This window comes from Planococcus citri, chromosome 4 (assembly GCF_950023065.1).
Source record: "Planococcus citri chromosome 4, ihPlaCitr1.1, whole genome shotgun sequence".
Taxonomy (NCBI): Eukaryota; Metazoa; Arthropoda; class Insecta; order Hemiptera; family Pseudococcidae; genus Planococcus; species Planococcus citri.
This window is the reverse complement of record NC_088680.1, coordinates 70,078,534-70,103,628: the sequence shown is the minus strand read 5'-3', so window position 1 is coordinate 70,103,628 and position 25,095 is coordinate 70,078,534. Positions and strand designations below refer to the sequence as shown.

The window sequence follows — 25,095 nt, the reverse complement described above, 5'->3', positions numbered from 1 at the left end:
AATGGATATTCTTCTCGACGTCTTTCAAATCTGGTAACAAGTTATCTAGATCGAACAAATCGGCATTTTTGTTCAATCCGATCATGAATTTTTTGAAGCTATCGATCAGCAGATGGCCGGTCGAAGTAACGTTATGGATATTCTCCTTTTTCCAGAACGAGTCGTCGAATTTATTACTGAAGAACGTATTCAACGAATCTGCTTTCTTCTCTTCCATCACGAATGCTGGATTTTTCAAACTCAACGCTTCGAAAATAGCCTGTACCCACGAGTTAGGGTTTCCGTTGAATTTCTCTTTCAAGATGACTTGAGCGACCGAGATGATTTGCAGATTTTCTAGCGTTTTCTTCGCCAACATGGTTTGTTTTTCTGTACCCTCCGATACGTCATCTCTCTTCGATGATATCATGCTAGCTGTTGAATTTACTACACAATTGTACAAGTTTTACCTGATGTGGTGAAGATATTCAACATGTGGTTGTTTCAAAGTTGACGCGAATGCTTTAGGTACTTCGATTTAATGAACGTTCGTATTTGAAGCATTACTGGTTTAGTTCAATTTCGAATAGAATCAGCGTTGTTTCGAGAGTCGACGAATGTCACGTTGAGATGGGATCGAGATAAGACAGGAATTTGATAAGAATTCATCGTAGAGGGGATATTAGCCTAGCACGAGGTTTTTTGCTGTTTCATCAAAAATTTAAAACCTACGTTTGAATATTTTCTAAATCGTCTCTCGTCATTCTCTTCGCTTCGTGATTCTATAAATTATGATGTATCATTTCCGGATTCCGGTGGGTAATAATGAGTATAAAATTCTCAAGACTAGCTGAATAACCTTTTGAAAATAAATTGCAATGTTCGATCAGTGTATAATTTACTACTAAGCATTCAGTTAAGGGAAAAAAATGAAACTGGAAACATTATAAAAATATATTTTTGGCTCAAATGAAAAACTCCAATTATAGATAAATTACAGCAGTAAAACATTACAATAAACAAATAAAAACATAGTTCAGGAAATGGAAGAAAACTCTTTGAGAACAGTTTGCAAATCAAGATTGATATAATCGATATTCTGTTTTGTGTCAATAACTACATTACGGACCTGAGCAAAAATAAAACAAAATGATTATTACGATTTTTAAAAAAAATCAATTGATCGTAACTTGAACGAAGAAAAACGAACCAAAGAAGTAAAGAACGATGTATGATATGGTTTTTCCGAGTATCTCTCGTACTGATCCAGACTATCGAGAAGTTTCAACGTTAACGAATCGTAATTTTTACGTAAAATTTCCAATATCTGCGTAAAAAAAGACGTCAACATGATACTCACTCGAAGGATAAACTATATTTAAAAATTCATAATAGAAAAATTTACTTCATCTTCAGTAGGTGTAGAATACGAATGTTCTCCCATCCATTTTTCAATTTTTGGAGAAAAATGATTTATTATTGCTCTGGAAATTAACATTTATTCGTTATAATCATCTCCAAAATAAATAAATAAATAAATACATTAAAAAAATGATGGCAAATTTCTTTACCTAACGTTTATTAGGCTACTGATCAGCTTGGAAATGCTATCTTTCAAATCGCCGTCAATCGATGAATATTTAAAAGCTGAAAAATACAGTAGATGAATTAAATCGAAGAGTAAAATGTATGTAATATCGTAAATGAATTTTTTACAACACTAACCTAACGTGTATAAATTTTCGAATACCATATGCATTCTGATAATCTCGTAATATAATAAATCGTAGCTTCTAGGTGATGCCAGGAACGTGTCGCCATATGTGATGAATAAATTAAAAATATTAATAACCTGCGTAGTACAAACAGTAATTAATTTCTATAAACATACATTCTACCATTATTCGCAGACATTAAAAAATGATCACCTGTAATGCTAAATTGAAGATATTGATTTTTTTGGACAAATGATTCTCATTGGTTAGCAGAAACTTTAAAAGCATAATCAACGCTTCCCATAATTCTTTCCAATTATAATTAATCCTTATGGTGCATTTCTTTTGGTAACATATTAATCGATGAACGATACCCACGCACTGTAAATACAGTTCAAGGGGAAGCCTTTTCATCATGTGACTCATCATAAATTCAGTCAATAAATCTGTAATCAAAAGATACTCGAATTATTACTCGAAAATGAAACAATTTCGTACGAAATTCCTCTCCATACCTAACAAAGTAGCAGCTAAAGGCTGCGAAGATTTCTCCTGAGTGACTTGACGATGCCTCATTGGCATTCGGAAAAGCTGAACTTTGTACAATAAATGTAAATCATGCATCAGTGAATTCGCATACTGATCTTCAGTAATACACGTTAATATAATAAAACACAGTTTTACGTTATTATTGCTTTCTTCTGATTTCGTATCTTGCATCACAATTGAGCTGAAATAAAAAATACACCGTTTAGAAAAACAGCTCAGTGGTAGAAAGAGAATCGATCTAATACTAACCAGTATTGGAAGACAGTGATTAATAAATTGAGAGGTTCTGAAGATGATGATGCTTCGGTAGGAACGACTGCAGCATCAGTGGACGGTGGGTTAGTTTCAGATTTATCAATCAAGGCAGATTCGACTCCGATGTCGTTTTGCGTATGAGCAAGTACCGTAACGAAGTTACGATTTAAATGAACTATTTCGTACAGTGCCAAAAGTATACCGGTATTGGCTCTGAAAACAAAGATCAAGAATTATTTTTAATCTAGAGGAGTAAGTTTGATACAGTAAGGATGCAATTTAACGTACCGGATTTGTTGAGAACGCGTATTGTCATCTTCGGAAACAAAAATATTACCAACGATACTAGTCAGAGATGTGAACCATTTCACAGATTGTGGTTCCTGTTGATGGAGAGCAAATTGTTGACAAAACTTTGCCAGAGAATGGGTTATTACCTAATAAAACAGTTAAAACGATAAGTAAATAAAACATATTTTGCAACAAAATAATGTTTAATTCTAATTACTCACCAAACCATAACCGTTCAAAGCTAATTCATTATCCAATATGGACAGTTTAACCACGTATGGGTTGGCAGATTCGTATTTCCTATAATTTACGAGCAATGTCAACAACATTATCACATCGTATCCAAATTTCAGTCTGGTATTCGAATTACAGAGCAGCTAGACATAAAAAATTCAACCGATAAGATTCTTTCTCAACGATTCGATCAAATTAACCAGTATATTTGCAACCTTCATCAACGTATCCAGTATACTATCCATCATTAAATATTCGAGCAGTGTGTTTTGACTAACATTATCGGTTCCGGTAACAATGATCAATAATAATTTAAGACAAATTGACTTCAGACTGTTAGGCCAATCACCTGTAACACAAATACGTCAATTAATCACATTCGGAACGCCAACTCTACAAAGCAAAAATTTCCAACTTACCGACTAGAAAATCATTACAGTGATTTAAAAGCTGATGCATACGTTTTTCTGCGATGTCGAATCCCATCAATATATTTATTATATCGAATCCACAATCTCCGTAGCTTTTTTTGTACATACTAGACGTCAACGCCGACAACGTCTACAAAGACATACGTAGCAACAATTAAATTCAAACATTAGGGAAACCGAAATATTCTTAATTTTTATATTGAAATATACTTCTCGCTAACCTGTAACGCGTACAGTATTCGAATATGATGCTCATGACTTAATGTTTTAATACACTCGGCGAAAAATCGATTGATATGTGGTTTCAATTGCAAAATCTGTTCACCGTTCAGTTTCTGTACTTCAGCTTCGAGATGAGCGATCTACAATATGAGAATATAATTATGCACATTCTGTATACTTGTTGTATATTGGAAATCACCTTACGTTGGGTTTGAGGAGGAATAATTCGTCCCAGAAATTCGGGTTATCTTGCAATACATCTTCACCCTGTAAAAAATATCGTAGGTATAAGTTGAAAATTCATTCGTGGTAAAAGAGGTTTTAAAAAGTCTTACTTGAAAGAATCGTTCGTATATCTGGACAACCTTCTCTTTTAATATTCGCTTCGAACCACTATCACTTTTTTTCCGAAGAGCCATTACTTATTTTATACGTTTTTCATTAAAATTTTAATCAAGAAAAAAAGGAAAATAATTACATTTTTCAAAAATTGATAACAAATCTTTCAATTTCGATTTCGATAATCGAAAGTTATTTCGAAGTCCAAAATCGATAATCGAAGCTAAAGCACAGATTTTTTAGTTTTTATTTTCACCAGTAGCTGCGCTGCGCACTGAATGCTGAAAATTAGTACTGATTTCAAACTGTAGGAGTGCTTTTGGCAGTTTGAATTTTTTACAAATTTTTTTTATCAATTTCTAATTAAAAACTCTTTAATTTAGTGAATTCGTCGAAAATCAACGTATTAAATCAATCTAAAACCTGAAGTAATGAAAAAATGGTTGAAATTCGTTCGTGAATATCAATTGGTAAGTGATTATGAAGTATTTTTATTCATTTCAAGTTTCCAGATATTCTCTTCATCTCTTGATGATAACTGGAGAAAATTTGAATGACTGATCCAGGGCGTTTAATTTTCCAGATCTCAGGATTCACAATGTGCAGAAGAAATCAAGTAATATTGCCTTCTACCGTCATTGTTCTAAGATCTCATGGTGGGATTGTCAATGCTGTAATGATATACTTGACAGACAGTTCATTGCTGAATGACACTCCTTCATTTCATATCAACGATTCACTGCATTCTTCACAAAATGGAAATATTCACTGGTATTACGTTGTTCCCTTGTTAAAGATCAATTTTCAACATTAGGTCATCGAAATCTGCATTTTTTTTCAGGCGTTCATTCGTACGAAAGTTCCTGAGCGATGATGTCAGCTGAAGAGAAACATTATCTACTGACTCTTTACGATGGTACTTAGTAAAGATCTAACCTCAATATCATGTCATTATCGTGTTGTTCAGTTGGAGAAAAGATGAAAGAAATCATTTCTCAGCGTTGATTCTGCCAGTTTCAAATTATTCGAGTGGTAATTTCCGAATTTATATTATTTCAGTAGGACGTAAAATTCTATTTTACAAATCAGGGCGACCAAAAAACAATATGAGTTGTCAGTCGAGTGATCAAATTGGAAATTATCTGAGTACCAGTCTCTTCTGCATCGAGATACGTAAATTTCTGAAGAGCTGCGTAGGTAACAGTTTCTTAAAAAATCAAAGTACTTACACTACCTTATGGAGAAAATCAATTTAGTATACAAGTCAATTGATAGCCTATGTCTTGTATATTTATTCGTGATCCTGTTTTAGAGCTCTTCTTGAATTTTTCTCTCTCGTAGTGTCTTTTTAGTGAGCATTAGAAAGCATCACTGAAAATGATTGGAAATTTTCTGATATTTTAGTCCCTTTTAGGTGACGTGCAAAGATGTCTTTTCAGTTTTTCTTTTTCGCCGTGTAGAAAAAGTTGCCTGTACGAATCAGCGTTATATTAAATCGTGAAATCATAACCTGTCTCTTGAGTTCAGTGTTCGGTATTTCAGTTATTGTTCCTGCATTTAATTGCATCTGAATCACCTCCACAATTTCAAAAAGTTTTTTCAAAATAAAAAATATCCTTATTTTAATGACGAAAATGCACGTTAAAAACAACATTCGTATTTATCAATAAAAAATAACCAATTCACTTTCTATTTTTAAAAATTTCGATGCATGGTTTGTTTTTATTAATCTAAAAATAATATTGTACGTATAGTTGTCTGCATGCAAAATGAACTTGAAAATTCGCCATTGATGAAAGGTGTAATTATACGTTAGGAAATGTATTTTTCATTGAGTGAAGAAAAAACTGTCTCAAGGTATATTTTGCAACTAAAGGCGACTTTTTACTCGAATTTCACTATACAACGGTTTATAACAAATTGAGCAGCTCAACGAGTGGATAGTTCTGTTATTTTTCGTGGTTGAATTTATTCGATTTTTTACACTATTTTTTTAAATCATTTTTTGTGTTTAATCATGGATATTCCTTCTGAAGGAAAACACTTTAAATTAATTAGAAACGAAGATTTATATGATGTGTTGCATTATCTCGAATACTTTATGCCTGAATCTTTGAAAGTAAATACCATTCTGTAGCATTTTCACATGGCACCTTTGTATTTGGTTTTAAAATTAAGCAAATTGGTAATCATAATTGCCTTTGAAAAAAAAAATGAAAACACAGATCGCTTTGTGTACAATGTTTATTTTATTTGTAACCTCATTCAATGCACCTACAAATACGGCATAATTTTTGTATTTTTATAGTTTCATCAAACGCTGAAAACATATTTGGAAGATCACGTATGGAATTTTCATTTTTACGTGTCCAAAAGCTGGCCTCGTGATCCGATTTGTTTGCATTTTCCTGGCATAACTGCTCATGTTCGTATATTTCTTCAATCAACAGTCGTCCTTTAGCCTAGCAATTTTAATATAGTTCATGTTTTGTTTTACAGGAAAATGGAGAAATTTTTGGCAGTTTGGGATTATTCTGCCCTACCAATCGAACGGATTGTCTATATTTGCTGCTCGATGAGAACATTTTGATAGATTGGACGAAGCCCTTGTATATTCATTATATTCATTCTTCTATCATGGATAATATCGAATACATTTACCGTAGCGTTGGAATTGTTGAAAAAAAATGTTACGGTGATTTTTATATCCATTATTCGCCGAATGATTTATCTCCAATACCTCCTAGGTAGGTCATAAGTTGAAAAATTTTCCATTTGAAAGATAGGTAAACAAATAGTGATCCACAGTAGCGCTCATTTGCTGCTGAACCGTAAAGTATCTTCTATTAGGTAGTTACATTTATTATCAAATAATTTAACGAAATAGAAATCTTGCACCAAAATCTAGGCACTTGATAATTCGTTATCGCATTATAATATTAGCAGAGAGATAAAAAAAAATACATTGACGCGCCCATTAATAAAATATAATATTATGATTCTTTGTTTGCAAAATTAACAAATATTCTTCTCTCAAGTTTATCCAGAAAATATAAAATGGATTTTTATTTCGCAGGTTCAACGAAGGCGAAGCCCATTTCAAAATTTTGGAAAAGAAAGACGCGGCAGTAATTCACGCTTATTATCCAGCCAAAAATATAGAAAGCTTGAAGTTATTCGAAACTTTAGTCGAAAAGTTACCCTCGTATGGAATCTTCATCAATGACGAACTGGTTGCTTGGATGATCCAGTCGTACTACGGAGCAATGATTTCAATGTATACCAAGTCTCGTTTTCGTTTACACGGATTTGGGTCTTTTATCGCCAAATATTTGAGTAAATTGGTTGCAGGTCGTGGTTATGCTCCGTATGTTTTGGTTAGATCGAATAATGAGGTTTCTCGCAATTTGTACGAACGTTTGGGTTTTACTAAATTGTATACGAATGTCCGGGGTTTATTGAAACCTAATTCATATCGTTAAATTTTGACGACTGTCCGATATTGAAAACGTATGCACAATTTTGGAAATTTATTGCTGAGATCCGTCATTTAAAAAAATTAAAAAAAAATTCGGTGCTTACTTTGTGAATTGATTAATTTCATATGTTAGCTATAAAATTGATAATTGTAGAAATCTCAACTCACCCCGCACCCATAACTCAAGATGTTAGTAACTTATCATTTTTTCAACTATCAATGTATACCTAAGTGAGAAATTACGTGACAGTTGCATATTTTGTAAAATGAATCGAAGGCTAGTGAAGCAAATACCTACGCGAGTCATGTAATTTTTCTCATCGATGTTTTTGACTAAAAGTCTTTTAAATCGCACTTGCACCGAAATTTGACTTATTGCATTGTATCGATAGATTTTCGGCTCAAATATAATTAAAAATCGATTCTTTTCTGCGATGCTGTCTTCTTGAGGGCTGCACCTACCTATTTACGCCGAAATTTCAATCAACTACTGAATCTACTTACTGTACCGTAGGTTTCTTCATTTTTGATGTATTTATTTCACGAATAGAGTTAAGTAGTGTGATTTCATGTGTACCAATTCATAGTTCAGCGTATTTTTATCCTCCGGTGACCTATCAGTCACCGACGCTGAAAACTTTTTGATTATTTATCCGTAAAATAAAGCATTTTTCTCGTATATTTTGATAATTTATGTTATTATGTTATCAAATGAAGCATTTCCATGTTCCATGATTTATTAAAAACGCGAAAACCTCATTCCTTCGGGATAGGCCTACGTACATAACAGCATCCCTTTGCAGTTGGCTCCTGTGACTTTTTTCGTGTCAAAAGAGACATATTGTGATGACTTTTCGTCGATGAAACGAATTCGAATGCTCTTTATGATTGCTAACCTACTTCGTTATATCGTTAAATTGATAATTTTCACGAATAATATGGCGAAGTTGATGGTTGGTTGCCGTTGGAAGGACATCCCACCGGAACAGTCCTACGTTAAAAAATGTAGAAGAAACCATCATTTTGACAATTCGTGGTAATCATTCATTGTTTTATCTACAAAATAAAACAATTCCTGTTTTACAATCATCGTTTGAAATGATATTATAATCCAATAGCGTAACCAAGAAGTAGGTAAACCAATGACCGTTGTAAGGGTGTATGAAAACATTGATTGCAAATCAATAAAGTGGAGTTGGCGAAAGAAATTTTGCATAATGAAGCTGTAATATACGAGGATCACGTATAGTAATCGAATTTGAGACTACTTCGAATTATTTCCATGTTATAATCATTTTTTCGAAATTTTGATAAGGATTTGGCCAAAAATTACACATTTTGATCAGCGTGAAAAAACACATTTTCTCGCTAGAATACGATTTGGCGAATCATTAATACATTCTACGAGATGTCTAGTTTTTGATTCAATTAATGTAATAGAGTGACATCGGTTTTCTCGAGTAATTTTTACATTCTTAGAGCACCTATGGTGTTTCATTATAGGTGACATTTTCGTGAAATTTTACTCAAACCAGACATCAGACTGGAATAAAATCTTTGTCAGAGTAAGTATAGTTGCTGCTTTATCGGGTGAAATATCCAATTCATCGATATAAGTCCGCTAAATGGAGTTATAAGCGAAAATCCTGAAAAGAGTTGAAATTTCGGCCATTTTATCAGTAAAATTGATATGAAAAAATGGTGACAATGGTATACAAATTGAGTTTGGTGATATGGCTTATTGTATTTTATTCATTCGGCAGGTGAGATTTTTCAGTTTATTTGCGTAGTTTTAAGGAAATTGTAATAAATGTCGAATTCTATATAGAATTGGTTAAAATTATAATTCGGCTATAAAATTGAGAAATGAATCATAAATTTTTCGTCCGCCGATGCGCTCTGGCGATACAAAATGGCGAACGTCAAACTTTGGTAGGTGATTTTTCAAAACCAGATAATAAATCGTACGTTTGGAGTTTTCGAATTTAAATACCAATAATAATGCGAAAAAGAGTGATTTCGATTAACTAATTAATCAAATTTTCAAACGAGCGCCGAAATAAAGAAAGAAAACGATAAAAGTGAAATCCGAGTATAGGATAGCGAAAATGGCTTCCACAGATAAAATGTCAGAAAATGGTTATTTTTCGACAACTAGATGGCGAAAGTGTCCGAATATTCCCGATTCTCGCATTATTTTTCTATGCGGTAAACTAGGCCTTGTTCAGTAACATCAGAAAAAGTCCACTGTATAAGTATAAACAATTATAGTTAGGTTAGGTGCGAGGTTTTCCGTTTTATTTATTTTGTTAAAAGTAACTTATTAAGAAATTATCGTTGTTTGCATTTTAAATTGAGAATTTTAATCATTTGATACAAATATTTTTACTATGTTTTTTAATGTGAACAAAATATGTGATTTGGTATATACTAAATGTTTTGTGATAAAAGTGTACAGTTCGATGCCCGTTTCGTCCAAGTATAATGGAAGAAAGTCGGGTTTTAGTACAGAATTCCGTAGTTTATAGTTTTTAAAAATTTTTAATTTCCGATGTAAATTCGACTCGAATTATGATCACCGTTGAGAAATATGTAAAAAAATTCAAATTTTCGTCGAAAACGACTTTATAATCGTTTCATCGAGTGTATTATCAAGGTAAGCTGAGCGCTATATTTTATAATATAAATTAATTATTTAAGGTATAATAGGCCTATTCTGTCGAATCGATTAAATAATTAATTTTTACACGTTTTTAAAAACAAATCTAGCACTTATGCCGAAAGAATTTTCGTTTCAACGCCAGGACCCATATTTACGCTTCTACGAGCGCTTCAGCGAACTCGCAACTTCTACACCAATTCGCTGTGAAAATCTCATTCGCATTTCTCTACCAAAGTATTCATTTCTAAAATCATTTTTCATCGTCTTAATATGGTTTATTTAATTCTTCGAGCGTCCGGATTCCAAAATTCGCCAATTTTTCGCCGCAGTTTTTTGGGCCATTCTCTCGTGTATATATTTTGATAATAATCTGGAATGCTCGGCTGTCTCCGTTTCATGTGTACTAGTTTGTTGTTATACTGTGATCGTTGGATAATCTTCTAACAATTATAATCAATTTTCGGTGTAATCGTTCGAGTTTTCTATTTTAATTACTCGAATAATTCGTTGGATTGATAAATTTACGCGTCTAGTGTTTGGCGATGTGTTTCTTGTTTTCATTTTGGTATTCCGGCCGCGATTCTGTGATCCTCGAAATCGACCCGTTTTCGTTAATTTTACATTTTGCGATACTTTCGAGTGATTTTGGATTATTTTGGTGTCTTTAGTCAAATCTTTATCTAAGGGTAGTGTTTTTTTGAAATTTTTTCGATTTTAATTTTTTTGAAATTTTTTGGAGAAAGTGAAATCTGTATGTGTTTCTAAAGTAAGCTCGATATCGACTACAGAAGTGTAATTTTGCCCAGGAATGATTTTATTTTCGCTTTTAATCGTTCCTCGATCGTGCTCGAGTCATTTTCCAGCTTGATTTTGGTGTTTTGAGGTATCGTTTGATGTAGGTTTATTATTGTGTACTGTATTTTTGCCTCTTTTGGCTCGACTCTGAACGATGTCTTATAGCCAGATTCACTGTAAAAAATCCATTTTAAATGCTTATTGCGGTGATAAAAAATAGTACTTTGTTTACCGAATTGTGTTTTAATTGACGATGTATTTTTGCAGATAAAATCGATTTTTCGAGATGGATGAAATGTTCGACTTGGAGAACGATTTACCAGATGAATTGATGGCTTCGTCATCATGGACGACTACGGATAATAATAATATACATACCAATGATACTCCTGGCACTGGTCCTGGACCTGGGTCCGGTCCTGGGCCTGGGGGACCACTAATCGGCGCACAGGATACAAATTCAAATGCTGCTTTGCACCGTCACGTATCTCATTCAGCTTTAATGCATCAAGTGAGTACATTATTCGTGGTTTGATTCGGTGTCAGTTTTGTTTTTTTGTTTTGTTTGTGTGTTTTTAGAGAGAAAAATACCCAGAATTTTGGTAATTTTTATCTAATATGATAGAAGAGTATCGTTTTTTCTGATGAATTCTAGTGTCTTGAGACGTAATATTTGCAAAGTATCATCGAAGGAGTCTCATTTCCAGTGAAAAGTTACCGAAAAGATGTGTTTTTTTTTCAAATTTTTATTATTTTAGTTTTTTCTTGATTTTTTTTCAATATGCAGTGAAAAATTAGTGTTTCATTTTTTTTTTTTTTTTTTTTTGAAATGCAAAATTGATCAGTGTTTATCCAACGAAAAACTAAACTACGTTTTGTTATCGTTTTCGTGTTCAATTATTTTTTTTATTTTTTTATTTTTTGAAAAAATAACCTATTTTTACAAAATTTGATCATTTTTGGCCAAAAGTTGAAATTTTACTGTTTCGTTTGTGTGTTCACTTGTTTAGTCGAACAAAAAATTTCATTCTGATTTTTGAATTTCTAAAGTAAAATCCTTAGATACGAATTATGTTTTGGTTTTCACTTCTGTTTTCAATTGAAAGAAAAAAAATTATTGCTTTTTCAAAAAATGCGAAACGTAACGATTTTTAATTTCTGAAAAATTTACCATCAGGTTACATTGGTCTTGCCAGTCAGTGGACAAATTTATTATTTTGCCATCTGAAAAAAATATATACTCGAAGTAAAAATCAAGTTATTTTGAAAAATTGCGCTGTAAAAAGTGTAAACTGAAATTTCGTAGTCAAATTTAATCAACAAGAATTTAAAATCTTTGAAATTTCGATCAAAATGAAAAAATTGCGAAAAATTTAGCTAAAAAAATTGGCCCTCTAGTCTCTATTTTTTTTTTTTTTTGGATCAAATATGAGGTGATATAATTATTTTTATCGAGAATTGCTTCTGCCTTTTTTCGAAAAAAAATTACTAAGAATTGCTTGAGTGATAAGATTCAAGTGAACACACAAATAATTTCAGAAGTCAGAAGTGGTTTAGATTTTCTCCACTGGAAATAAAATCGTCTCTGAATAGTTCTACTTGTCATCATTAGCAATGGAAATGACTAAAATCCGATAAATTAGTGGGAAAAAATCGAATTTAGTTACTCTGGTGATTTTTCAACCAACGTAGTGCACCACTGACAACCCCTACACCGTGTTCCTCCACAGGTGGTGCTTTAGTATTTCAATAGTGGCTTATCGCTAAAGACTGGCTGCGAGTTCAATGTTTTTGTGCGAGGAGGCTACCGAAGAAGCTACCTAACTTCTTATCTCATGGGTCTGCTATGGATGATTTGCATTGAAATTTATTGTCACTGTGAAAAATGTTGCCCGAATTTAGTTCGTTGATGTTACTCGTATTTTTGTTGTCGTAGCCTGTGTGAGGATGAATTTCATGAGACGGCTTCAAAAAATGAAATTAGACGAATTTTTTTTTCCAGTCAGCGTTTTGAGGGTGCCAAGATTTTTCATGGCAATTTTCGTTTTAGCGGTGTTCAATAGTGGATCTTGAATTAACCCCCCCCCCCAGCCCCCTTCCCATCAACATCATGAAAACAATGTATTTTTTACATATCTGGAGACGCTGTTGATTCTGCTTCTCCTACTTCGAGCTATGTCCTGCCCTTGTACTACTTTTTTGCCAAAATTACGTAAAAGTCTTACATTTTTTGAAAAATTTGCAAAAGATTCTTGTGTTTTGATTTTGCATAAAAATCGTCTAAAGCTTTACTTTTTTGCTAAATTAAAAGTCCTACTTTTTTAAAATCGAGTCTTGCTTTTTTGACACTCTTAATTATTGCAAAAAAGTCACATTTTTTGCTAAATCTGCCAGGAAGTCTTGACTTTTTCTGTCTAAAGTGCAAGAAAATCCTACTTTTTTCCATACTGGCAAAAAATTCTTTCTTACAAGGGAACCTCTTGAGGTGCCCGCCTCCGATTTGAACGGGACCGCGATTTTTGGAAAGAGCATGTTCTAAAACCCCCAAATCCAAATTTTCAGCTGCCCAAGTTCATTTTTCGATTTTTGGCGAATTTTTGAAAATCCAAAATTGACTATTTTGGTGATATATGCTTTTTTTTAAAAAAAGTACGTACTTGATCAGTAAAAATGTTCGAAATAAGTCCTAAAACTGATGTTAACTACCCAAATCCGAATTTCGCCATTTCCAGCCATTCTGGAGCCTCCAGTGCGATTTTTCAATTTCTCCAGAATTTTGAATTTGCTCCAGAAGGCATAAATATGAAGTTGGGCAGCTAAAAATCGAGTTGTGTGTTATGCTCGACTTGTTTAACGAGTTTATCCACATTTGAGCCGATTCTGGAGCGGACACCTCAAGAGTGGTTTTTTGACCAGCTTTTTTTCAAAACAAAAATATTCAAAAATCAAAAATTTCCCATTTTTGAAAAAAATTTTGAAATTTGTGCGAATCACAGTATTTTGTCATGAACTAACCCCACGAGGACGAATTTCGCCATTTCCAGCTGTTCTGGAGGCTCCAGCGCGATTTTTCAATTTCTCCAGTATTTTCAATTTGCTCCAGAAGGCGTGAATATGAAGTTGGATAGCTAAAAATCGAGTTGTGTGTTATACTCGACCTTTTTAACGAATTTATCCACATTTGAGCCGATTCTGAAGCGGACACCTCAAGAGTGGGTTTTTGACCAGCTTTTTTCATAATAAAAATATCCAAAAATTAAAGGGAGGCCCAAAGAATGGCTGGAAATGGCGAAATTCGCTCTCGTGTGGTTAATTAATGACGAAATACAGCGATTCGCACAAATTTCAAAAATTTTCTCACAAACGAGGAATTTTTGGTTTTTGGATATTTTTATTTTGAAAAAAAAAGCTGCTCAAAAAACCACTCTTGAGGTGTCCGTTCCAGAATCGGCTCAAATGTGGATAAACTCGTTGAACAGATCGAGTATAACACACAACTCGATTTTTGCTGCCCAACTTCATATTCACGCCTTCTGGAGCAAATTCAAAATTCTGGATAAATTGAAAAATAGCGCTGGAGACTCCAGAATGGCTGGAAATGGCGAAATTTGGATTTGGGGGGTTAATATCAGTTTTAGGACTTATTTTGAACATTTTTATTGATCAAGTACGTACGTTATAAAAAAAAAGCATAAATCACCAAAATAGTCAATTTTGGATTTTCAAAAATTCTCCAAAAATCGAAAAATGAACTTGGGCAGCTGAAAATTTGGATTTGGGGGTTTTAGAACATGCTCTTTCCAAAAGTCGCGGTCCCGTTCAAATCGGAGGCGGACACCTCAAGAGGTTCCCTTGTTAGTCCTGTTTTGTGCCAAAATTTCAAAAAAGTTCAACTTTTTACTGAAATCGTTCAAAAATTCTTCATTTTTTGCAAAATTTGCAATAAAATTCTGCCTTGTTGCAAAACCTTCCAAAAAAATACAACTTTTTCGATAAATAAATCTGCCAAAAAATTCCACTTTACTGTCTTTGTGCCAAAATTCAAAGAAACCCCAACTTTTGTCTAAAATCGTCCAAAAGTCCTTCCTTTTTTGCAAAATTTTCTGAAAGGTTCTACTTTTTGCCCAAACTGCTAAAAAAAATCGTACTAGAGTCGTGTTTTTCACAAAGTCTGCCAAAAAATTCTACTTTTTTGGACAAAATTTCAAGAAGATACTATTTTTTTGCCAAAACTAGCAATTAATCCTACTCTATTGTCACATGCAATAAAAATTCCTGCAGTGCTGTTCTTTGTCAAAATTGGTTAAAATTCAAACTTTTTATGAAAATCGTAAAAAAATTACCTCTTTTTGTCCAAAAGTCTGAATTTATTCCGGTCAGGTTTAGCTTTTTTTTTTATCAAAATTGCAATAAAATCATGGTTTTTGGTCAAAACTGCCAAAACTTTCTCCTTTTTTTCAAAATTGCAAAAATGTCTTACTTTTTATTGAAATTACCAAAAAGTTTCATTTTTTTGCTCTTTTTTGCTTGTTTTTTTAAATTTGCCAAACAGTTCTACTTTTTTGGATCGGTGAAAAAAAGAGTCCTGCTCAGATCTTTTTTTTTTGCCAAACTTGCCAAAAAAAAAGTACTCATTTTTTACCTAAATACAAAAAATCTAGGTTTGTTTGGTCAAGAGTTGCCTTTTCTTCAAAATTGCAAAAAAAAACACGCTTTTTGCAAAAACTGTCAGAATCTCTTATCTTCTTTGGAATGTAGCGAAAAAAGTCCTGCTTTTGTTGAAATCTCCGAGAAGTCCTTCTTTGCCAAATTTACGAAAATATTCTTTTTTGCCAAAGTTGCCACCAGAAAGTCCTACTTTTTTGTAAAAATTGCTTTTTGCCAAAATTTCCATAAGAGCTTAATCGGATCAAGTCTTGTTTTTTTGTCGAGATACCAGAAAGTTCTGCTTTTTTGGAAAAATTATCAAAAAAAACTTGTGTACAATTTTTTTGTCAAATTCCTGGTTTTTTCAATTTTTAAAATCAATACTTATTTGAAATTTTTCTTTTTCTTTTTTTTTTTTTTTGTTGGTATTACATACTTCTAATGTAGCTGTCTTTGAAGATAGAAAAATTTTCATCTGAAAAAATTTTAACTTGAATATGTTTGTACTTAACCCCCCCCCCCCCCTCCCTCACTCCAATTGAAACATTAGTGAAAATGTTGAAAATTTATTTAGGTTTTTTTGATTTTGTGGAGAAATTTTTTCAATATTTATAAAATTCTATGACGATTGCCTGAGCCTTTGAAATGTAATTATTGTAGTTAGGTGTCTTGGAAAACTGAATAGAAATCTTTGAATAATTAGTGTCGTCACCATTGATTTTTGTTCTTAGTCAAAGGCATCATACTCACCGTATGGATCTGAATTTGACGAATCCGTCGTCTCTGATTCACATCAAGTGGCAAATTTCCTCAGGTCGTGTGTCAATCACGACGAGAAGATCATTTTCTGTAAACTGTACAATTCATTCAATTTCAAAGACCATTTTTCTCACTTTCTGGCTCTCTCAGTTTGAATATTTTTGTTCTAATATTGATAATCGTGTCGAAATGTCCGAAAAATTTAGCCACACCACGTCCACATATCCGCATCGTCAAAGCATTACCTAAACACTTTCTTCTGTACATGGAGACTTACTTTAGGTGAAATTATAAATCTAATTTACTTCGAGAGTTCAAACAACGTCCCTCAAGTTTACATTTGTTGTTCATCTTTGGCCTTGGAATTAGATTCTTCATCGGCTATACTGTCGCAATAAAACGCTCAACACATGTGAACACTTGAACAGTGTCACCATCACTAAAAAAAAGGTGAGGAAGAAGGCATCACATACGTACGTTGACACAAAAACAAAACTCCGTCGTGGAAAATGTGTTTATGTAACAGGACTATTTTGTATATACGAGTCATTTAACAGACGCATTGTATTATGGCCCTTCACCCTATTGACATGAATGGAAGTTTTTTTTCGAAAAATATGTGTGTTGGTGCCTTTAATAATGTAGCCATTATTGTGTACTTCATGATGAGGTACATGTGAAGTGCATTGGATAGACCGGTGCACTGTGTACAAGTTAATGGTACAATATTCTGGAGCATTATATTGGCGAAGAAATGCTTATCTACTTTTATTTACGTACTGATCTTGAGTTGAAAATGATCTCCTCCAGGATCGAAGTATTGCATGCAATGATCTGACTTGTGGATGTATCTGTTTTTAGGCCAAAGGATTAGTATCAAACCAGTTGCTAACGGGTGGCGGCGGTATGATTACTAAAAAAGCCACCGCCGGTAATAACGACGTGGTAGTTAATTTTGGTAATATTTCAAACGTTTCGTTAACCAATCAAGGATTACCGATCTCAATGAGCGGAATGTCAAACAACACATTACCTATCACTAGCACCGTTATGACTAATAATGTTCTCAATCAACCAGGTAAGTTGCATGATTGTAGCAGAGATCTCTTGTTTAAGACGAAGGTATCGGAGTAGGTTCAGAGACGGAAGGAATGAAGGGAGGGTGGGGGGCGTTTTCGATTACTTTGCTTTTGTGGACACAAATTTGTGGGGTCTTAGAGGTGGCAAACAGGTCGCTACTGAAATGGAGGGGAAAATTTTGAATGGTTCTGATTCGGGCTCTGATGCTCAAAAAACCGTGTTTTAGATTGTTTCGGTTGGATACTTACTGAGAAAAAATATTGCATATGATGAATCAAATTTAATAATCCCAAGTAGGTACTGATCTGATCTGATCTGATCTAACGTCAAACTTGCCTAAACAAGCTGATCAGGTCTGATCACTTTCTGTTGGATTCAGACTTTCAGAGGGTTTCTGGATTGGATTGGATTGGATCTGGTCTGATCTAAAGTAATTAGATTATTGATCACAGTGATCTGATCCAATTTAATCAGATCTGATCATTTTATCATGGATGCAGGGAGTTTCCTGATCTGATCCAATTAGATTTGATCAAACTGGTCTGATCCAATAAAATCAGATCTGATTAAATTTCTCTTGAATTTAGGAAGTTCTCAGATCTGATCAGGCCTGATTTGATCTAAGTAGGTTTGATCAGATTGGTCTGATCCAATTTTATCAAACTGATGCTAACATGTCTGACCAGATCTAATTATTTTCTAGATGAAGGGATTCTGCGAAGAGTTCCCTGATCTTATCTGTTCTAATCCCATCAGATCCGATTAAATTGATCTAATCTGATCCAATTTAATCTAACCGATACAGACACATCTGATCATATCTCATAAGATTTACTTTGAAGAGTTCTCCAATCTGATCTGATCTGATCTAATCTAATTCGATTACATTTTGATCAAACTGGTCTGATGCAATCTAATCAGATTTGATTACTTTCTCCTGAATGCATGAAGTTCCCGGTGATCAGACCTGATCTAATCTAACCAGATTTCATCAAATTGAACTGATCCAATTTAATCAAACCGATACAAATAGGTCTGATCAGATCAAATTATTATCTAGATAAAAAGAATGCAAACACATCTGATTAGATCTAAGTACAACTTTCTAGATAAAAAGATTTCTCGAAGAGTTTCTGATCTGATCTGATTTGATCTAATCCAGTAAGATTTGATCAAACTGATCTGATCCTATCTAATCAGATCTGAGTACTTTCTTCTAGGTGCAGGAAGATCCTGGATCCGATCAGACCAGATCTGATTTAATTAAAGTGATACCAACATGTCTGATCGGATCTAATTATTTTATAAATAGAAGGATTTCTCGAGGATTTCCCTGATCTTATCTGATCAGATTTAATCAAACTGGTCTGATCCGATCTGATTACTTTCTCCTGAATGCAGGAAGTTCCCGAATCTGATCTAACCAGATTTGATCAAATTGGTCTAATCAATCTTATGTAATCTAATCTAATCTAATCTAATCAAACACGTCTGATCGGAAGTTCTCGAACCTGTTTTGATCTGATTCAATCTGTTCAGATTACATCAAATCGGTCTGATCCGATCTAATCAAACCAGTCTGATCCAATTTAATCAGATTTGCTTACGTTTTCTTGGATACAAGGAGTTCTCGGATCTGATCAGGTTTGAATTTGATCACTTCTTGGATGCAGAGAGTATCCGGATCTGATCAAGTCTGATCCAATCGAATCAGACAATCCTGATATAATCTAATCAGATTTGATCAAATTGTTCAGATTACATCAAACTGATCAAATCGGTTCTGATCCAATCTAATCGAACCTGTCTGATCCAATTTAATCAGGTTTGATTATGTTGTCTTGGATGCAAGGAGTTCTCGGATCTGATCAGACTTGAATTTGATTATTTCTTGGATGCAGAGAGTTTCCGGATCTGATCAAGTCTGATCCAATCGAATCAGACAATCCTGATATAATCTAATCAGATTTTATCAGATTGGCCTGATCCAAGTTTATCAAACCTATTCAAATCGGTCTGATTAAATTGAATCGCATCTGATTACGCGTCCTTCTGGAGACAGGGAATGCCCAGATCTGATCTGATTTGATCAAATTGGTTTGATCCAATCTTAATCAAACCGACCCAAAAAGGTCTGATTAAATTCAGTAAAACTAACCCAATCTAGCATGATCGGATCTAACGGGATCTCATTGCTTTCACTTGGGTAGATTTGATTTGGTCTGATCAGATTAGCATGCGTCAAAATTGGATCTGCTCAGATAGGTACGTTCAATTTTCTAACCTGAAAATCCTCCCTCCTGAACCGCAAGGCCAAATCATCTGTCTTGGAATTGAATTCTCGGTCATTATTCGACCATCCTTAACTTTTAAGGGAACATCCTTCCATTAAAACATCAATCTTGCCCCACCCACAAAAAATAATTCGGTTTCTTTGGAGAAGGTGGTCAAAACTCGAAGTTCTGAAACCGGTTTCAACTGAAAATCCCTCTAGCTACACTTCTCAAGTTCAGCCAACAGTACTCCGCTACCTTGGTCTCGGTTATATCGCGTGTTAAATATCGAATATGCTCCTAATAATCAAATTTGTAGCTATGCACGGGCATCACGGCGTTCCTTCGAATTTACCAAACGATTCGTTAATGACGGCTCAGGCCGTGGCAGCGATGCGACAACAGCAGCAACATAATAGTCATTTGGTACCGCCTGGTGGCCAATCTTCCCATGTAGTGGGACATCCAGTAAGCGTCGGCCAAAATCAAGGATCTCGTTTGCAAGTAAGTACCGAATTAAATCATAAGTAACGCTTTTAATTTGACGAATAATCGAATACAGTACTGTTTATGAAATTCTCACGGTGAGCTAGCTCCTGGTTAAATTGTCGTTAAGTGATGGAAAAACATGATCGGGGGTTGTTTCTTCTGTGGGTTGAGGGAAAGGGGTAGAAGGGTTGTGTTTCTCGAGGTAATTCTTCGATAATGTTACAAATACCGAAAATACGTCAAGGATTCCTTCAGAAGTGGTAGCAGATTCTTATCGCTTTTACAGATCTATCGTCGCGCTGAAAAAACAATAGTGTTTGGTTCAAATTTTAAGGAGCTTTGTCTTTGGGTTTTGCGAAAATGGAAAAAACAATAATCTAAAAGTACCTACCATTTGTTTGTTCCATCAAAGCACAAACAATGCTCATCCGGATTTGGAAAGTTCTCCTAGATTTATCTTTTCATTGCCTAAACGTTGAAATACAGATCCATTGTGTGATTGTGTGGTAATTTCGATTTTCCTTATCTATTTGTCTGTCATCCAAGCTGTTTTGTTTTACTCCTGGATCTATTGTTTTGCATTTTTTTAAAAAGATCTAGCTCTTAGTTTTGGCTACTGTTCGGTTATTCATCAAATATGTAGGTATGTGATTGTAATACGACTAACTCTAACTTCGAATCTGTTTGCAGACCGTACCGGGCTTACCTACTGTAAATAACATGAGCCAAACTACTAATCTGCTAGCCAATGGTGGTACGAACAGCGGTAACGTTGGGTGTTATTCGTATCAGTCTTCTTCGCAAAACGCCTTGGGCACATCTCAAGTAAACGTCGTGCTACAACAACGCAACGTTCCCAACATGGCCGCTCTACAAGTGGCCAGGTTCTCATCATCGACGACCACGGTCACCGGTACCTTAAGTGAGTACTTCGCAACGTCATTATTATACCTACTCGTACCTGTGTGGAAGAAAATTCTCCAACACCTTTTTGCTAAATTCTGCTCGTTTTTTTTTGTTTATCGCAGGAAATATCAACGTTATTGGCGAAAACGGACCGCTGAGCGGTGCTGCCCAAGTACAAAATGCGCCTTCGCCGCAGCTTCAGTCGTTATCGCTACCTTCGGTGGCGAATTCGCCGGCGCAAGCCAATCAACCCGGTCTTCCTACGGTAGGACCTCAGCAAGCGGGCGCCATAGCGGCAGCGAGCGTCTTAAATCCTCAGGCTAATGTGGGGCAAAGGCCGGCCACCGCACCGGATCCGGAGAAGAGAAGGCTGATCCAGCAACAGCTAGTTTTACTGTTGCATGCTCATCAATGCCAAAAAAGAGAAACTCAAGCTGCCGAAGAAGGAAGACAGGTCTGTATTTTTGATGTTTTTTTGAGTAATTTTAGTCGATTTGAGATGTTTTCTCGTTATTTTAGCCATTTGGCCAATTTTTTTCAAGTATAAGTGGGGTTTATTATAGTGTTCTTTTGAGGTTTTCCACGTTTTTGATTAATTTTCGAAGTTTCTGATTATTTTAAATGATTCTAGATCATCTTAGAAGTGTATTTTTCGTTTCTAGCTAATACCTAGCATGCCTACTAATGTAGAAATGACAAAATTTACACCAATTTTATCGAGAGATTTTCCTCAAGAGTGAATTGAATCGATACATTTATGAAATATGATATCAGTCGACGTCCCGAATTTTCTGACCAAGTCCGAAAAAATCTCGCGAATTTCGATTTTTCTCTATTTCAAATAATTACCCATCGTGAAAGAATCGCGCGAATTGAATTTTCTCTACTTCTGTGATTTGGCGCTTTCTTTCAACCAATGAGCGAGCAATCGTGTTAACGTCATCGTGGCCGGCTACTCCCTCCATAGTCCACTTGAGGCGTGTTTAAACCGAACGAAAAGCGAAAGGGATAACACTTGACGCCAGCTACCGTATTATTTCGCGTTTTCTTCTGGCTTTGTGATCATTTGCCTTCGTTGTTCGGTCTGGTTCAGTGTAAACGCTCCTTATGCATTCGAGATCTACTTTTTGTTGGGATGCGCTGGTAATGTACTTATGTATTGGAATTTTTTCCTTTTTGCTTGAAACAGTGGCAAAATTTTATAAAGCTGGCCGCTCGTGACGAATTAAATTGCGCGGTAAATTTGGAATAAATGTGAATTTTTGGCGAATTTGATTTTTTTTTTCATTTTTTTCGAAAATGATGCAATAATGGTTGAATATTTCAAAGATTTTTTTATGAGCTTTTTCATCTCAGTTTGGAAGTTTTTAACGCTTGGATTTCGCAGTGTTGTCCATTCTGATGATTTTTGCGACGTTACTTTACTGATTTTGAAAAAAAAAAAAATTTAAAAAAAGCTAAATGTGATTGTCTTTTTTTTGGAAAAAGTTGACTGCAAATTTGTGCCTATTTCAGTAATTTTTCATTAGAAAAAAATTAAATTAAATCGATTTTTGAAAAATATGTACCTACTTGTGCCCATTTTTCTTCATAAAAATTATACCCATTTTTTTTTTTTTTTTTGATTGTCAGAAGTAATTTAAAATTTTAAAATTTATCCATTAAACAAGCATCTCAAAATGTGAAAAAATAGACTCCAAAAATATTCATTCTTATTGTTTTTTCTCAGTTTGAATTCGTTAAAAATGGGAAAAATTTCTATAAAATTGTACCAATTGCTAAAAAATAGGGAAATATTGGCAAATTATTTGAAAATTATTTCTTGAGTGCACAATTTAATAGGTAATGAATAAAATAGTGTCATCAAAATAGGCAGGGCTCGTACTCAGTTATTTTCTGAGTAACCAACTTACTAAAATACTAAAAAATTACTTTTGGTTACTTTTTCTACAATTTCGGTCATAGAATTACTTTTTTCAATAAAATTTTCAAAAATTTTAATTTTTCCACATGATTACTTTTTTGCTATAAATTTAAAAAGTATTCATGTTTCCCACTAAAAATTACCCAATGGTCCCACAAGTTTCACTTTTCGACCGAAAAAAGTCTCCCTTTTTCAACAAAGATTGCGAAAAATTTTTGCTTTTTGCTAAAAATGTAAAAAATAATCAGTTTTTTTTTTGCAAAAAATTCCAGAAATTCCAAAAATTGTCCAAAAGTTTTGACTACCAAAAATTACGTGGAAAATAAATTTCACGTTTCAAAAAAAAAAGGTGGCAAAAAATCTAATTTCTTTGCTAAATACTTACTTAATTTTCCAAAAACTATTTCATTTTTGCTTTTAATTTTTTTTTTTTTACAAAAATTGACCAAAATCCTCGTTTAGGTAGATATTTGTCAGAAATTGCCAAAGAGTATTACTTTTTTGCCAATAATTCTCAAAAAGTCCATTCAACTTTTTTTTCAAAATTTTTCCTAAAATCTCGTTTTTTTCCAGAATTTACACCAGAAAACCATTTCTTTGTTTTTGTTGAAATTATCAGTTTCGATCTTCTTTCGTCGATTTTTTTTTGTGCCAAAAATTGCAGAATTGTACTTTATTGCGAAAAAGTGTCAGAAAGTCTAGATTTTTCATCAAAAAGTTTCAAAATAGTCCAACTTTTTAATATTAAAACCTAGAACTTATCAATTCGTGATGTTTTGTTTTCTTGGTTTTTTTTTTTGGTAATTTTGTACTGCATTAATGTCCCATTCCTCCCTCCTCCTCACCACCTCAAATATGACTGGAGCACGTTCAGTTTGTTTATTGAAAAAAAAAAGATTTTGTTCTTGAGGGCAATATAATTCAAACTTTCAAAAGGGCTCATAAAATTTGACTGCCTTTCCTCTCCCGTTCCCTTTAATTATTTCGCGTGTATATGACATTTTAAGAATCTGAGAAGTTGGAAAAATTGATGCTGGAAAACGACGTGGAAAAATCAGGGAAAATTTTTTTTCCAACAGCTTGGACACCCTGAAATTGTTTTGGAAGCGCCAAAACTAGATTTTGGCGATACTATGACTTTGGGTGATGATAACTGAGTACATTTCTCAACCGTTCTAAAAACGTTTACTGTAAAATTCCAGGGATATTAGCGCCAGGTCAAAAGTAATAGTCCGGCATATGACAATAGGAGTAATTGCCCCCCTCCCCGCCGATCCTCCGGGACAACTTTTTTCTTAAAGGGGACCATCCTAAGGAACATTTTAAAGCAAACTTGCCCAAAAAAAAAGTTGGCCTTACTCACAAAATGGCGGCCATTTTGGTTGGCAGGTCAACCATAATCGCAGATTTTGCGTTTCAACATAGGACTTGCACGAAATTCTTCAAACCTTACAAAGGTAGATCGAAAGATCATGCTCAAATTTATCACCTGTCAAAATTTCAAGTGCTAAAGTGCGTTTTTCGATTTTTGGTGAATTTTTGAAAATCCAATATTTAGGCCAAAAAGGGGGGAAAAAATCAAAATTTTACCAAATTGACCAAGAAAGCTGAAATTTGGGATATACCCTATTTTCGACATGACAAATCGATTGGAAACAGTTTCAACCCGTTTTGAGCAGTTCTGGAGCCTCCAGCAGATTTTTGAAACTCGAAATTCCCACAAAATTTCATCAAATTGGAGTTGTAAAGCTGAAATTTATTTTAAAAACTACATTCAATACGCTACGAAGTACTGCAGGTGAATTGCAAGTCGTTTTGGAGCCTCCAGCGACTTTTTGAAAATTCCTGAAGCCTCCAGCAGATTTTTGAACTTTAAACTGAAATGGAGAGTCGAAATTTATTCTGAAAACTAATTTCAATACGCTACGAAGTTGACTGCTGTTGGATTTCAAGTCGTTTTGGAGCCTCCAGCGTCTTTTTTGAAAATTCCTGAAGCCTTCAGCAGATTTTTGAAACTTTGAATTTTAACAAAATTTCATCAAATGGAGATGGAAAGCTGAAATTTAC

General features: G+C 34.1%; 3 protein-coding genes across 6 annotated transcripts in view; 2 read left to right on the top strand and 1 right to left on the bottom strand.

Annotated features, from left to right (window-relative positions):
• Positions 1 to 919: 919 nt before the first annotated feature.
• Positions 920 to 4,171, bottom strand: LOC135845912 (armadillo-like helical domain-containing protein 3). Its single transcript, XM_065364786.1, has 15 exons — positions 4,012 to 4,171; positions 3,881 to 3,943; positions 3,676 to 3,816; positions 3,443 to 3,584; positions 3,239 to 3,372; positions 3,011 to 3,166; positions 2,787 to 2,935; positions 2,493 to 2,711; positions 2,210 to 2,424; positions 1,908 to 2,140; positions 1,705 to 1,831; positions 1,551 to 1,626; positions 1,385 to 1,463; positions 1,190 to 1,306; positions 920 to 1,108 (listed from the first exon to the last, which is right to left on the bottom strand). The coding sequence occupies exons 1-15, from the start codon at positions 4,093 to 4,095 to the stop codon at positions 1,016 to 1,018; spliced, it is 2,028 nt and encodes a 675-aa protein (XP_065220858.1). The 5' UTR covers positions 4,096 to 4,171; the 3' UTR covers positions 920 to 1,015.
• A 154-nt stretch (positions 4,172 to 4,325) lies between these two features.
• On the top strand, positions 4,326 to 8,174 carry LOC135845914 (uncharacterized). Of its 2 annotated transcripts, XR_010558858.1 has the most exons (5): positions 4,326 to 4,485; positions 4,599 to 4,786; positions 4,857 to 5,047; positions 6,324 to 6,440; positions 6,515 to 6,534. XR_010558858.1 is itself a non-coding variant. In XM_065364789.1 (4 exons), the coding sequence occupies exons 1-4, from the start codon at positions 6,033 to 6,035 to the stop codon at positions 7,495 to 7,497; spliced, it is 873 nt and encodes a 290-aa protein (XP_065220861.1). In that variant the 5' UTR covers positions 5,922 to 6,032; the 3' UTR covers positions 7,498 to 8,174. The 2 variants fall into 2 exon arrangements, 1 of the variants encoding a protein (XP_065220861.1); XM_065364789.1 differs by lacking the exons at positions 4,326 to 4,485; positions 4,599 to 4,786; positions 4,857 to 5,047 and adding exons at positions 5,922 to 6,134; positions 7,092 to 8,174 and having other exon boundaries at positions 6,515 to 6,762.
• A 1,549-nt stretch (positions 8,175 to 9,723) lies between these two features.
• The window catches only part of nej (nejire), a 51,411-nt gene continuing 36,039 nt past the window's right edge, over positions 9,724 to 25,095 (top strand). For 2 of the 3 annotated variants that reach the window (XM_065364533.1, XM_065364532.1), the window contains exons 1-6: positions 9,724 to 10,149; positions 11,218 to 11,461; positions 17,218 to 17,434; positions 20,029 to 20,213; positions 20,889 to 21,120; positions 21,227 to 21,558. In XM_065364533.1, coding sequence (XP_065220605.1) covers positions 11,237 to 11,461; positions 17,218 to 17,434; positions 20,029 to 20,213; positions 20,889 to 21,120; positions 21,227 to 21,558 — 1,191 coding nt within the window. In that variant the 5' untranslated portion in view covers positions 9,724 to 10,149; positions 11,218 to 11,236. The remainder of the gene's footprint in view (positions 10,150 to 11,217; positions 11,462 to 17,217; positions 17,435 to 20,028; positions 20,214 to 20,888; positions 21,121 to 21,226; positions 21,559 to 25,095) is intronic. The other variant, XM_065364534.1, reaches the window with a different exon arrangement.

Excerpts from the sequence above, each read along its gene's own strand:
- LOC135845912 (XM_065364786.1), bottom strand. The coding sequence starts at position 4,095 with ATGGCTCTTCGGAAAAAAAGTGATAGTGGTTCGAAGCGAATATTAAAA. Across the intron at positions 2,712-2,786 it reads ACGCGTTCTCAACAAATCCG|AGCCAATACCGGTATACTTT; the intron begins GTACGTTAAATT and ends CTTTGTTTTCAG. Across the intron at positions 2,425-2,492 it reads ATCACTGTCTTCCAATACTG|CTCAATTGTGATGCAAGATA; the intron begins GTTAGTATTAGA and ends TTTTTATTTCAG.
- LOC135845914 (XM_065364789.1), top strand. The coding sequence starts at position 6,033 with ATGGATATTCCTTCTGAAGGAAAACACTTTAAATTAATTAGAAACGAA. Across the intron at positions 6,135-6,323 it reads TTATGCCTGAATCTTTGAAA|TTTCATCAAACGCTGAAAAC; the intron begins GTAAATACCATT and ends GTATTTTTATAG. Across the intron at positions 6,441-6,514 it reads TTCCTGGCATAACTGCTCAT|GAAAATGGAGAAATTTTTGG; the intron begins GTTCGTATATTT and ends TTTGTTTTACAG.